Raw genomic sequence first — 13,857 nt, 5'->3', positions numbered from 1 at the left:
GAAGGGGGCATGGTCTTTGGGAAGGCCTAGGGACAAATTGGGTTGTGGTGAGAGCTGTAACTGGAACAGGTGCAAGCCATGAAGAGTCCTGGGAACAAACCATGGAGCTGGTGTGGGCCTGGGTCTTGGGGTACATTGGGGCAGCCTTGGCTGGCTGGCTAGAGTGCCTGGACTGTGCTCCTGCTTGACTGATCAAGACATGTGGGGGAAGTGTAACAAATGGCAAGGCTGGAGAGAGTTCCTGCAGTGCCCCTCCCATTTGGCAAGTGCTTTAGAGTTAATAAATGGATTTCCTTTCCATATCACCTTTAAATTACTATTTTTTCTCTATGCCCCAAGATGGACAAGTTGGCACAGGCTCCTCAGTGATTCCTCCTTACTGTAGGTCTGTGTGTTGGGAGTGGGATTCCAACAATACTGTGTCTCCATCTCTCCTACCTGTTTCTTTTTCTTTTCTATTATTTATTTTTTACATTTTTAAAAATTTTATTGTTGTTCAAATACAGTTGTCCTAATTTTTCCTCCATTGCTCTCCCCTGCCCTGCCCATCCTCTCCCACCCCTGCTCCCAAAGTCAGTCTCCACCCTGTTGTTCATGTACATGGGTCCTTTACTTGTTCCTTGATTAGACCCTTCACCTTCTTCCCCATGTTATCCCCCTCCCCCTGGTCATGTGTCTCTTATTTTGTGTGTGTATGCGTGCATGTGTGTGCATATAGAAGCATTCAGTCAGTCCTCAGTAATTTTTCATGGGGAATCGCTCTATCTCTAGGTATAGATTTGATGTGTTTATGGGAGGAGCTGTGTTAAAAGCCTTCCTATGCTACCATCTTGAAATCCTCTTTTTGTTACTATTTAGTGCTTTTTTTTTTTTCATCTTTAAGTCCCTTTAACATTTTGGATAAGGCTGATTTCCTTTTCTAGGTTGGGAAATTTTTCAGCCATTATTTCTTCAAATAAAATTTTTCCCCCTTCCTCCCTCCTCTCTTTCTGGAAATCTTATAATGTGAATATATCAGTGTGTTTGGTGTTGTCTCAAAAGTCACTTAGCTATCTTTACTTATTTCTATTCTTTTTTATTTTTGCTGCTCTTAATGGCTGAGTGCTACTGCCTTGTTTTGGAGTTCACTGATGATTTCTTTTGCTTCATCTAGTCTGCTTTGAAACTCTCTAGTGTATTTTTCAGTTCAGTTTTGTATTCTTCATCTGTGTGACTTCAATTTGGTACTTTCGTATATCCTCTATCTCTTTGTTGAAGTTCTCAGTGTGTTTATGTACTTTTCTCCTGAATTCAGTGAGTAATTCTTTTTTTACTATGACTTTGAACTCTCTTTGAGGTAAATTATTTATCTCCATTTCATTTATGTTTCTTTTTCTGAGGTTTTATCTTTTTTTTTTACATTTGGAACATATTGCTTTGTTTATTTTGTTTGACACTCTGTGTTGGTTTCTATGCATTCAATGCAACAACCACCTCTCTCAGTCTGGAAGGAGTGACCTTGTGGAGGAAATGAGTCTTGTTTTTTAATCCTTCCTTAGCTCTTTGTTGTCTCTCAAACCTTTGTGATGATCTAAGCAGCCTATTATATTTTTAATACCTCCCAGTAGTTGAGGGTGTGCCAAGATATGTCAGTGTCCCAAAGGGAGGATATCAGTCAGAATTTAGATTCAGGTTGATTGGAAATTAGACCCTCAGGCTGCATCTTTTCAAGTATTCAAATATATACAGTTGTGGGACCACAGATGTAAGCCCCACTGGCCATAAGAGTCAGGCAATATGGAGGTGTTCACTGGACAGCTGTTACAAAAATAGGGGCTTCAGACAAGTGTAGAAGCTCTTTTCTGAAATACCAGTAAGCTGTAGCAAGGCAGAGGGGAAGTGCAAAGATGGTACGCACCAGGCTACATTCCCTGACAGCAGCTTTGTAGGCCCTAGATGTGTGCCAAACCTGAGCTCTTCCTCTCAGACCAATGCCCTAAGACAAATAAATAGGCCTCTAAGTACAGATTGAAATGACTTGGGCCAAAAAATCTCCTACCAAGTGACCTCATTTATGTTTTTCAAGAAAACAGCTTTACTTTCCTCATACCTATTCCTCTCTTGGGATCTGGTTCTCAAAGTTTGATGCCAAGCAACATGGTCAAGAGTGCTTATGCACAATATATTTTTCTGATATACCTCTTTAGGCAAGAGAAACAAACAAACAAATGGGACTACATCAAACTAAAAATTTTTTGTACACCAACAAAACAAAAAGACAGTCTACTGAATGGAAGAAGATATTCGCCAATGATACATCTGATAAGCAGTTAGTATCCACTATTTATAAAGAACTCATACAACTCAACAGCAAAATACCAAACAATCCTATTTAAAAATGGGCAGAGGACCTAATAGACACTTCTCCAAAGAGGACATACAGATGGCCAATAGACATATGAAAAGACACAAGGTCACTAATCATCAGAGAAATGCAAATTAAAACCACAATGAGATACCATCTCACACCTGTCAGAATGGCTATCATCAAGAAATCAACAAACAAGAAGTGTTGGCGAGGATGTGGAGGAAAGGGAACCTTCGTGCACTGTGTGCGAGAATTGCAGATTGCTGCAGTCACTATAGAAAACAGTATATAAGGGCCTAAAAAAATTAAAATTGAAAATGCCCTATGACCCAGCAATTCCACTCTGGATACACACACACACACACACACACGCATATATGTGTGTGTGTGTGTGTGTGTGTGTGTGTATGAAGAAACCCAAAACACTAATTTGAAAAGATATATGCACCTCTATGTTAATTGTAGCATTATTTACAATAACCAAGATATGGAAGCAACCCCAGTGTTCATCAATAAATGAGTGGATTAAAAAATGTAGTGGTACATATATACAATGAAATAGTACTTGGACACAAAAAGAATGAAATCTTGCCATTTGTGACAGCATGGATGGGCCTAGAGGGTATTACGCTAAGTGAAGTAAATCAGAGAAAGATAAATACCATATGATTTTACTTACATGTGGAACCCAATGAATAAAATAAATGAACGAACAGAATGGAAAGAGACTCATAGATACAGGGAACAGCTTAATGGTTGCCAGAGGGGAAGGAGGTTGACGGACTCAATGCAAATGGTGAAGGGATTAAGAAGTACAAATTGGTAGATACAAAATAGTTATAGGGATGTAAAGTACAGCATGGGAAATATAGTTAATAATATTGTAATAACTATGCATGGTGCCAGGTGGGTACTGAAAATATCAGGGGGAGCACTGTGTAAAGTTTATGAGTATCTGATCACTGTACTGTACACCTGAAACTAATACAAAATACTATTAAATGTAAACTGTAATCTAAAAAAATAATGAGGAGCACTCTGCCACCACGCACAGCAGAAAGGGCTTAACTGGATCTGAATCCAGGCTCTGCCACCTGTCAGCACTGTGACTGTTCAAGTTACCTAAACTCTAAGCCTTGGGTTCATCATTAGAAAAGGAATATAATATTACTTACCTTAGATCAATCTTTTCTGAATTAGAGTAGTGAAGCTCTTAACACAGTGTATGGCATCTAGTAGTAGGTGCTTAGGAAATGCTCATTACTATTTGTCCTATACCATTTTTTTTGTGCTTTGGGAATTTGTGCAAGTATCAAATAAAACCAACTGATAAACTTTTTAGGAACACCTTGATATATGAAACAAAAATGTATTTAACTTTGCGTGAATAAGAAATCTATATAAAAAGAAAAAAAGTGGGACTTTTAGGGATATGTACATATTTATTTTAATTTTCTTTCTAATAGTACAGCTGACTATCAAAATGCAAACTGATGGGGTCAGCTTCCAGGTATTTTCTCTATTTTTGGTGACCACTGTCTCCAGGTGAGGTCATTTTAATCTGCAAACCAAAATGATAGGGCTTCTCTTAGGTACCTACCCCTCCCTTGTTTCCTTTGAATGACTTCTTTTTTGTTTCTGCTTCATCCCAGATAATGACCCTGAATCCTAATTTTATCCTTTGTTTTATACTCCTTAAAATATTACTTTAGCAGGAAAGGCGCAGGCCCTTCTCTCCTAACTGAAGGCTTTCTAGTCTGAATGCTGTTGAGAAACCAGTTGTTTTCATGTTCACTAGTACTAGTTTTCACGCATTCTTCAGGGCTCATGACTCACACCATCACAACTCATTCTCAGAATCCCACTTTCTGACCAGTCTCCAATATAATTCTCAGATTCTCTACTTATTGCTTGTGACAATTCTCCTTAAGGTCTAGCTTGACCATTTTGCAAGAATCAATGAAGTGTAGTTGAGAATTTGGGTTTCCCAGGGCCACATTATGGAATGCACAAGAATCAGAAATGGAAATTTATTCAATGCATAAGCTGACTTGCTGAAAAAAAGTGGGGGTGGGGATTGAGGAGAGCGAATGGCATTTTATTATCACTAAACATTTGTATCTTTTCATTTTGATCATGTTTAGGTATGTTAATGCAGCTATCAAAAGGAATGTAAAAATGAACATCTTAGAAATTACTTCAAAAAGCAGTAAAAACATTTATACAGGACATTATGAAATTCTAATGCCATCATTAGGACCCAACTTCTGCAGGTTACGAGTATGGGTTCACCACCAAAGGCTATTCTGCAACTAGGCAGGGAAACAGGATGGGAGTATTCCCTTGCTTATTATGATAATAAAAATAATTAAAGAAACCTTCCTTTAGTTGGATAACCCTGCATAAATAGGCAACACAGTAAATCAAAATGTAAACATATGGTTTTCTGACACCAGTGTAGCAAATATATAACTAGTTGCAACTATAAGAATTTCTAAATTATTCCACTATCCCACTAGAGTGATTCTCACACTTTGCTTCTTCGTTGTGTAATCTCTATGTATTTTTTCCCATTCATCATCTTCTGTATCCTGGTCAAATGTTTCGGAGTATGCTGGTAATCTGTCTTTGGGGCATTCTTCATAGTAACTCCTAACATATTTTCCCACAGACCACCCTTTGTATTCTTCAGGCATTTTGCATTCCAGGCCATTATAGTGGACGTTGTAATGGTGCTTTAACCAGTAGTAGAGGTAGTGGATGTTGTAGTCACATCTCCAAGGGTTATCTTTGAGCCATAGGAGTTTCAAAAAATACAAGTCTTCAAATACTCCATAGTCAAAGTTTTGCAGACTGTTGTTTGATAAATCTAACTCTTCTAAATTTGTGAGTCCTAAAAAAACAGCTAGAAACAAAAAAAAAATTAATAAACCAATGAGTAATTGGGTTAAATGCAACTGTATGGTGTTTATAAGGACAAATATAAATTTAAAATAAGAGACTTAGTTCACCCTGTTGAAAAGATTCTTCCTCTCCTCCTTTTTCTCAGAGCACTTCTGAAAATTTGTGTCTATTCTTTCCTCTCTTTGAAATGTATACATACCCTTTAGAAGACTAAGGCTTTTTGTTAGCTTTATAAGCCAGGAATGTCTTTCTCAAGGACCTGGGAGCCCTCTTATTGAAATATAATCATCAAGAAAGATAGCACTGCTAACTCCCAGATACGGTAGGAGGGTAGGAGCCTTCATCCAAGTTGCAAAACCACCTCTTGTCATAAAGATGAAAGTTTATTTTCCTGTTATTAAAGCCAATTCACTAACACAGTTGGTCACCTCAATTACCAGGTGAAGTTAGGATGAACTGTGTGTGACAAATGGTGCTGTCATGTCCTCTTATTTAAGGACTAGTTAGCATTTATTCTGAAAACACAAATGCATTGGGTTGTATCTACTTGGCTATGTAAAATGTGAGGTTTTCTCTGTCTTTGCAGTCTCTTAGTAGATTGCCCGTGATGTACACCACATTCTGGTTTAATGCTTATTCAATAATAAGTGTATTTTCTTTCTCAATTATTCTTGTGGAGAGGATTTCTGTATTGGGAAAAGATTTTGGTTTTAATTATATTTCCTTAACAGTATATTCATCTAAATGAGAAGTTCTCAAATATGTTTTTACTTAAACAACACTTTCCCCTTGATTATTAAGTTGACTAGAATGCAATATTTTATAAGCAAAATCAGTCTTAAGTTAGCTTTCTAAAACATGTATTTTGGGATCATGTGTATTCTTTTACATTCACTGAAAAGATGCCACAAAAAAAAAAGGCATAATTAGGAAAATATTTCAAATATAAGTACATAATAATGAAAATGTGTCTGGTGATGGCTTGACAGCTCCCTGGGATATCAGTAAACTCTGAAAATGTATAGAAAACAGCCTTTTTCCAGTGTAGGGGGAGGGAATTATTTTCCTGTAGAGCCCCAAAACAAAACAATTTTATCAACATTTTGAAAACATCTGGTAGTGGCTTGGCAGACTATGGTAACTATCAGCGTTGAATCCATATGTATTTTAATTCTGCTGGGGGTGGATAATTAAAACAAATATCAAACACATAACACAAAATAAGACAACAAAAGCTTTTTTTAAGAGTAAAGAAACCTAAACGTAGATTATCCCTATTTTAGTTGATGTGGACTGCCCAGATACCCTAGAGTTTGTAGGTCAGTTCTAAATTCAAATATTTTGTTTCTAGTTCAAACATTTTCTCATTGCTATTTTAAAATATTGTTGTTAGAGCATGAAGTGTTCTTATTTTGAATTTGGAAAACATGTTCTCTTACCAATACCATTTTTATATCATTTGTTCTCAGACAAAACCCATAATTCCCCATTAAAAAAATTCTGTTTTGGTGCAAAGCAAATAACTGGGGATGTGAGGGGAGGGAGAGCAGGCTGTGGAGTAGAGCAAAAGGCCAGCTCTGTAATGATAGTTGTGAAGATACTGCATTTTTCCCCTGATTTGCTAACATTTGTGAGTCGATGATCTCAACAATTTAGTTTTCTTTAAACAAGTAAGCTTTTCAGATTAAAAGCATGTGTAAATAGTCCTAGGTTTTATTTTGAAAGCGCTCTATGTATACAGGCACTTTGAAAGGCTAGTTTTCATTTGTTTCTTAAAAAAAGTAAAACCCCTATTAGGGTGTCTTTTTTCCCTTTTTTGCAGTAATATCTGGAATTTTATGAGATTGTTATTCACACTGTTTAAAGACTAGCAGATCTTACTGCACTTGTATATTTACCAACATAAGTGGTTATGTAAGCCTACTTGGGCAGTGTTTAATCTCAAAGGTCCCAAAATATAAAAGGCCTTCTATTTTAAAACTTCTTTGAATCATTTTTACTTAAATGCTAAGATATGTTTTTATTCCAGAAGATATACCAAGAAAAGTGTTTGGCATTTGGAAGGCACTCATTCAATATACATCTGTTAATGTAGAAAATATTTTCTTGGGACTGAATTGAACAAAGGAGAAAAATAATACTGTTGTTGCTAACAGTTTATATTGTATGTCAGTGAGAAAAACACATTGGATCAACAATATTAAAAGGTCTTCAGGATATCCCAAGGATGGAAAAGAAATCCTTGTAACTATGGGAACTTCATAAATGATGAGGGGAGAATATCACTAGAAGTAAAATGAACTCATTTTGTACCATTATCTATCTCTCCATACTCTCTCCTCTTATTTTTCTCTAGTTTTCTTTATATAATGTAGTTTTATTATAATTAAATATTATTTTTCACTATTATTCACAACTTTAATAAATTTAACTTAGGCCACTAACATTTTAGTCTCTTTTAGAGATAGCCCTAAAACTTGTTGGCATGGGATAGTTTTTACAGTTGATTAGCAAAGGTCAGAAGGAAATCAGACACTTGCCAAAGGGACCTGAGACAGCATGCTTGTCTTGAGGGTCTTCGGTTCTCATGGAACAAAAGAGGGTCCCCATCTGCAGATTCTTCTCCCTGTGGTCTAAGCTGACCTGCACACTAGTGTGATGACTGCTTCATTTGGGAGAAGGGTGTCTAGCATTCTTACTTGCTGTGAAATTAAAATTGCTTTTGACTTCACAATTTAAAGATACTCCTAAGTTTACACTATCTGTACAGACCAAGCTATAAGTATAGCATATTACTGTTCCCTTGGGAAATTTTTTAAATTATGATTTCTCAATATTTTAAAACAGTATTGTTAATACTAAATATGCCTGTGTGGCTCTAGAACATTTGTTTTCCATCGTTACTTCTACAATGTTAAAATCTTAATAATGTTCAATTAATGGTATTGTTACTATTAAGAAAAGCAGAAGAAACAATTGTACTCAAAATGTTTATGACATTAACACTGCATTATTAATAGTATTAATAATTATTTTCATAGATAAGACTTTTCAAACTGAAGTAGCACTGTAAAGGCACAGATAATATACTATATGTTACAAATCTGATTAATATTGCAGTAATTCTCAGTTCTTATAAATCCAGTGCATAATTTACCGTCTTTTTTTTGCAGGAAGTTTTGCTTAGAAAATGGAGAAAAAAATTTGAAGTATGGAAAAGGGAACTGATCTTGATCTAGGATTAGATAAAATATGATTTGTTTTGGTTTGAGCACATTTTGTCTTAGTTTATAAACTTGGTGCTTAGCAGATTGTTTCAAATTTACTTTAAATAAGTTGTTGAAGTCCTATTTTAAACAAGTTGGAACTTAATGAATAGCAAAGAAAATGTCAAATCTGAATTTACCTGTAAAAATCCCTACATGTTAAAAATTTTATTGACCACTACCTATACACTCACACTTTATATTGTATTCTACAAAACATTTTTACTTCGACCAATTAAATAACTGTGGCTTAGTAATATATAGTATTATATACTTCATAAAACAACATTCTGGCAAATAGGTCTGAGTGCTAAACAAGTTCTAATTTAATCTAAACAACTTCTAATTAAGCAAGGTCTAAATTTATCATGTTTAATTTAAATTCAAACATTTTATTATTTAGTTTTTTTAAACTAAATTATATTTATTATAAATGTTTCCATAAATGAAAAACATGGAGAACATCTGTCACTAGATTAAAGGGCTAGTCTGTGGAACTTACCAGGATCAATGAATTCAATGCCATTGCTGCGAAGGTTTAATTTCTGTAGCTTATGGACATCCTCAAACTCCTTGGGCCGAAGTTGTTTGATTTTATTGTGTGACAAGTCAAGTTTAACAATATCTGGAGGGATGTTGTTTGGAACTTTCTTCAACTCTGGAAAAATTAATAATATTCAGGTTATCAACCTCTCCTCTTGCCCTCTTTTGCTCTTATCCCTCTTATACCTGTGTGATTGAAGCATTAGCTCTTAAAGGGGAAAAGGATATCTACAACCAAAGAACACTGGTATGAAGAAGTCTTAGCATGTGCTAAATTCCACCAAAGCAGAATTTCTGAGCAACTCATTTCTGAGCTTCCTTGAGGCAGCCGTGAGGAATCAAGGAGAACAGAAGGCAACACAACTCAGCTGGCTTAGTTATGAGGTGAAGCTATGGACTCACTCCTGGCTGTCCATTAGAATCACCTAGGAAGCTTTAGAAAAAGAAAGCTGAAATGAAGAAATCAGACCTTCTATTTGCGTGCCCTCCCATTCCCTTCATTCTCCCTAGGAGTTTTCACTAATAATTTTTGACTCTTTGATGCATCTTTATTTTATCCCTCTCCTGAGGCCAACAAAGAAGCTCAGGTCTCTCTACCTTAAAAACAAAACAAAACAAAACAAAAACCAAAAAGTTCTTGACCTTGGTGACACCCAAACTGTTATCTTATTTCTTCTTTCCTTGGACGTTAAAATTCAAGAAAGATTCGTCCTGACTTATTGTTTCTGCTCCTCATCGCACACTTACTCCCCAAATCCTTGTGATTTAGTTCACACTCCATCACTTCCTGACTCTCCCCAGGGGACAGCAGTAACGTGACTCCTCAGGAACAACAGTAACAACAATAGCACTACTGCTGCCACCGCCAAAGGAAACACCTCTGAACCAGGAGTCCTGGTGACTTTTCACAAGTTAATAGGAAATCATGGTTCACCTAATTTATCTCCCACTATTTATGTTTGTCTTTAAACCATGCTTTTAAAAAAATATGAAGTGTTTATTTTATATTTTGGCACAGTACTTGCCCTTTTTCTTAATCCTTAGCAAAATATTCTGAAGAGATTTTATTCCATTTTAAGTAAGGCAAGTGAACTATGAAGAAGAAACAAACCAGTTCCCACAAAAGAAAACTAGAAAAAAAAAAAAAAAGTAAAATGTCCAGATTTATCAACACCTGAGAAACAGTATGACCCAAAGGCTTTCTGAATAAGTAGGAATGCTTTAAACTGGGTTCAGTAAAATAAATTTATGAAAAGTGGTATCCATTAATCCATAATGCCCCTTTTAGTACAGAAAAGCTGAATTGTTGATAAATTCTACCAAATTCTAAAACGTCCTCTGTTATTTATGATTTCTTAATTCATAGTATATTTACTTTCAAAAAGACTCAGGCTTATATTTTTCTAACTTCTAATGGCTCAGAATCCATGGTCTTTAATGAGATGGTTGCAGAACACGGAGGTCTAGTCAGCGCCACCAGCAGAAGGGAGTGCAGCTTCTACCATGGTTTCTGCCATGGGTATGCAAGCTCTGTGCAAGGTGGCTCCTCTCTTCCCAAAGGCTCCTCCCTCCAGCCCAGTTCCTTTGGGGCATCTGTGCTGCCTACACTTTCTGTTCTTTCATTGTTAAAACATGGCAGTGGTTGGATCACCCGCCTAGACTTTTGACACATGCAAATTAATTGTATGCAAATTAACCTGGTTCCATCTTCCCCCATAAGAAATAAAAATTTAAAAAAAAAGGACTTTGCTCGTTCCCAGAAGAAATGTTGATGGAACTAGCATGACATAGTGATTGGGGAAAAGCGAGGAGATGTAAATAACCTGTTGAATGTGTTGATAGATAAACTCACCCTAACAGAAATGTATGTTCAGAAAAGTGTGGAGTTGGCACCAGCAGATGCATAGGCAGGTGACTTCTATGGGCTCTCAAAGCAGACTGGGAGTTTTCCTCTTCTAATTCCTTTCTCTCGCTTCTCTTAACAAACCTGGTGTAAAACCCTAGGCTGTTGTCTGGGTGATTTTTCAGAGCAAAGGAAGCCTGACAATGGTACTGGTAGTTCCTTCCGTACTATCCACTTTTGTGTTAAATTTGCTTTTTCTTCTTGACAGGATCTTAGTTATCTCAGTATCAATGTACAGGAACTGGTCTAAGTCCTCTAACAAGTATTAAATAACAAGAACTCTATGAACTAAATACAATTATTCTCCTCATTTTACAGATGAAGAAACTAAGGCAGAATTTTCCCACAGTCACGCTCCTAAGAATTAAACATAAACACGCTTGCCCAGAATCTATGCTTCTAACCACTGTGTTCTGCCAGTCATGGTACATTTCTCTTTCATTTATGTTGTTGCACCTGCTTACAATCCTGAAAGTTGGCATGAAGGGTGAAATGGGGGCAGTGGAGCATCTGGAGTGGAGTCGATATATTGTGATGACCTTGAGAACTTTCTGGCTCTGTACTTAAAATAGCATCTCCCTGCTTTCAAGTGGATAATAATAATAATTATACCACAATTTCCTGTTTTCTTTCAATGGTATTTGTCAACAATACGCATAGTGTACATTTTACTGATTTTTAAAAAATTTTGCCCTTCCTCACCATGGAAGCTTCATGAGGGAGGCTTAGAACAATGCCTAGTAGATCATATATAAATAAATGGTATGTGGCAGAGGCCTTTTAAAATGGCATCTAATGATCTCTACTGGTTCATGCCTTTGTGCACACCCTTCCCCTTGAATATGGGCTGAACCTAGTGATTTGCTTCTAACAATAGAATGCAGCAAATGTAATGGATGTCCCTTCTATAATTAGGTTATAAGAAATTTTGACTTTTGTTTTTCTGGCAGTCTATTTCACTGGCTTTTATGATACAAACTGCTGTGTTGGAGAGGCTCATGTAACAAGAAATTAAAAGTGGCTTCTGCCCAATAGCTGGCAAGAAACTCAGGCCCCTCATCCAATAGCCCTTAACAAATCAAATTCTGCAAACAGCCGTATCAGTTTGAAAGGGAATCCTTTTCCAATTCAGCCTTCAGATGAGACCATATCCCTGAGCCCTGGTCAACACCCTCATTGCAACCTTGTTAGAGATCCTGAAGCAGAGGACCCAGCTCAACCATGTTTGATTTTCTGGCCCACATAAACTGTGAGATAATAAAGTGTGTTGTTTTAAGCCATTAAGTTGTAGGGTGGTTAGGCAGCAATAGATAAATAACTCATGGTAAGTAACAGGAGCTCATTAAATGTTTGTTAAGTTTAATGATTCAGGAATATTGAGGCCTCTTATAATAAAACATTGCTTTGAAAATTTGAAGTGATCTTATTTTTTTGTCCTCTGATAAGACGTTGTTCCATTTGACCTAGAGTTGTGTCTGCCAACATACTGGACAGTGAGAGATTTTAAGACTTGAACTTATTATAATGTTGCAGCAGTGAGGTAATCCTCTGTGTAGGATCAGCAAGACCTTAACTGGAGAGTTATATTCTCTCTCGGGCACTACATATAAACATGGAGATCCTGGTGATAATTGAACCATAGAGACAATTGAGAACAGAGAGTAGAAATAATTTCTTGGCATTTAGCATTTGGAATAGCTATTGAGAATGGCCATGTCATTATCTTAGAAGGCTATTCAAAGAAGAATAGAGCTTTAGTTTAAAATCCAGAATCCCAACTCTTCTCACTTCTTCCCCTGCTGCCACATTGTTCCAAGCCACCATCACCTCTAGTCTAAGTTATCCCAAAGTGTCCTAAACCCATGCGAACCTCTTTAAAATGTAAGTCAGATCATGTCATTTCTGTCATTTTCCCAGATGACTTCTCTTCCTCCAGATGGCAAAATCCTGCAATTGCTTTCCATCTCATTATGAATAAAAGCCCAAGTCCTACCCCAGGCACTATAATACCATTTAACGCTGTAGTCTTATCACCAGAGTAAGCCTCTCTCTCCTAGGTTCTGGAAAGCAGCCTTTTTTATCAGGACTTGCTTGCTGAACCCACATGTGCTAGGCTGAATATGTGACCACTGCAGAACAAGCTAAAGTGGTTCAACCACAAATAAATAGGTAGAAAAAAATGTGTTTGAGAACACCCTGAAACTCAGCATAAGCAGTGTAGTGGACTTGTGGATGCTGGAAAGGCACAGGAATTGCAGAACCGACTTTGGCATGGTTAGCAGCAGCCCTGAGTAAAAATAGGATCCACAAGTAATACCAGGAATTGCAAACCAAAGCTTTTACTAGCTTGGCTTAGAAAAACAGGGTAAACTTTTATCGTATTGATGGGTAAAACAACTCTTTAACTTTAAACTTGAATGATAATTGAAAATATTGATGTAAAGTATGTTTGCTTTGATAAAGATTACACAGATACTAATTTCCTTAGGCCAGGAACAAATCTGGTTACTGTTCAATTCCTAGACCAGGCACCACATTGTTATTTGCTGCTACCTGAAATTTTTGGTAAACCCTCAACAAATACCATATTTACTGACAAGCCTTGCTGATTTCGAGGAGGAAATTGGCAAATTTTCTCCATATAATTTCCCATTTAGTAGGTTATCTTGGTTGTCAGCAATGTCAGAACTACTCTGAAGGCTTGGAAGTAGTAGGTAAAGAAACATAAATGGGTCTGTCTGTTGCAAAAAAATAATTCCTAATTATTGTTCAAACCAGCAGTGAAATTAACTTCAGAGGCTGCTGGGAGCAATTTATGGGCATAATTATCCCCAACCCTAATCTTAGAGGTAAAAATGAATCCTTAAAAATGGTAAACTATTCTGGTAAATGTG

At 36.6% G+C, this 13,857-nt stretch overlaps 2 protein-coding genes across 2 annotated transcripts in view; one reads left to right on the top strand and one right to left on the bottom strand.

Annotated features, from left to right (window-relative positions):
• Window positions 1-13,857, top strand: part of FBXL13 (F-box and leucine rich repeat protein 13) — a 311,775-nt gene that overhangs the window by 123,835 nt on the left and 174,083 nt on the right. The gene's annotated exons all lie outside the window — the stretch shown is intronic.
• Window positions 4,362-13,857, bottom strand: part of LRRC17 (leucine rich repeat containing 17) — a 51,563-nt gene continuing 42,067 nt past the window's right edge. The window contains exons 3-4 of the mRNA XM_090286733.1: window positions 9,020-9,175; window positions 4,362-5,252 (exon numbers count right to left, since the gene is read on the bottom strand). Coding sequence (XP_090142859.1) covers window positions 4,855-5,252; window positions 9,020-9,175 — 554 coding nt within the window. The 3' untranslated portion in view covers window positions 4,362-4,854. The remainder of the gene's footprint in view (window positions 5,253-9,019; window positions 9,176-13,857) is intronic.

The sequence above is a fragment of the Furipterus horrens genome, unplaced genomic scaffold (assembly GCF_987537825.1).
Source record: "Furipterus horrens unplaced genomic scaffold, mFurHor1.1.pri manual_scaffold_9, whole genome shotgun sequence".
Taxonomy (NCBI): domain Eukaryota; kingdom Metazoa; phylum Chordata; class Mammalia; order Chiroptera; family Furipteridae; genus Furipterus; species Furipterus horrens.
Note: the sequence above shows the minus strand (reverse complement) of the source record. Positions and strands in the feature narration are given on the sequence as shown.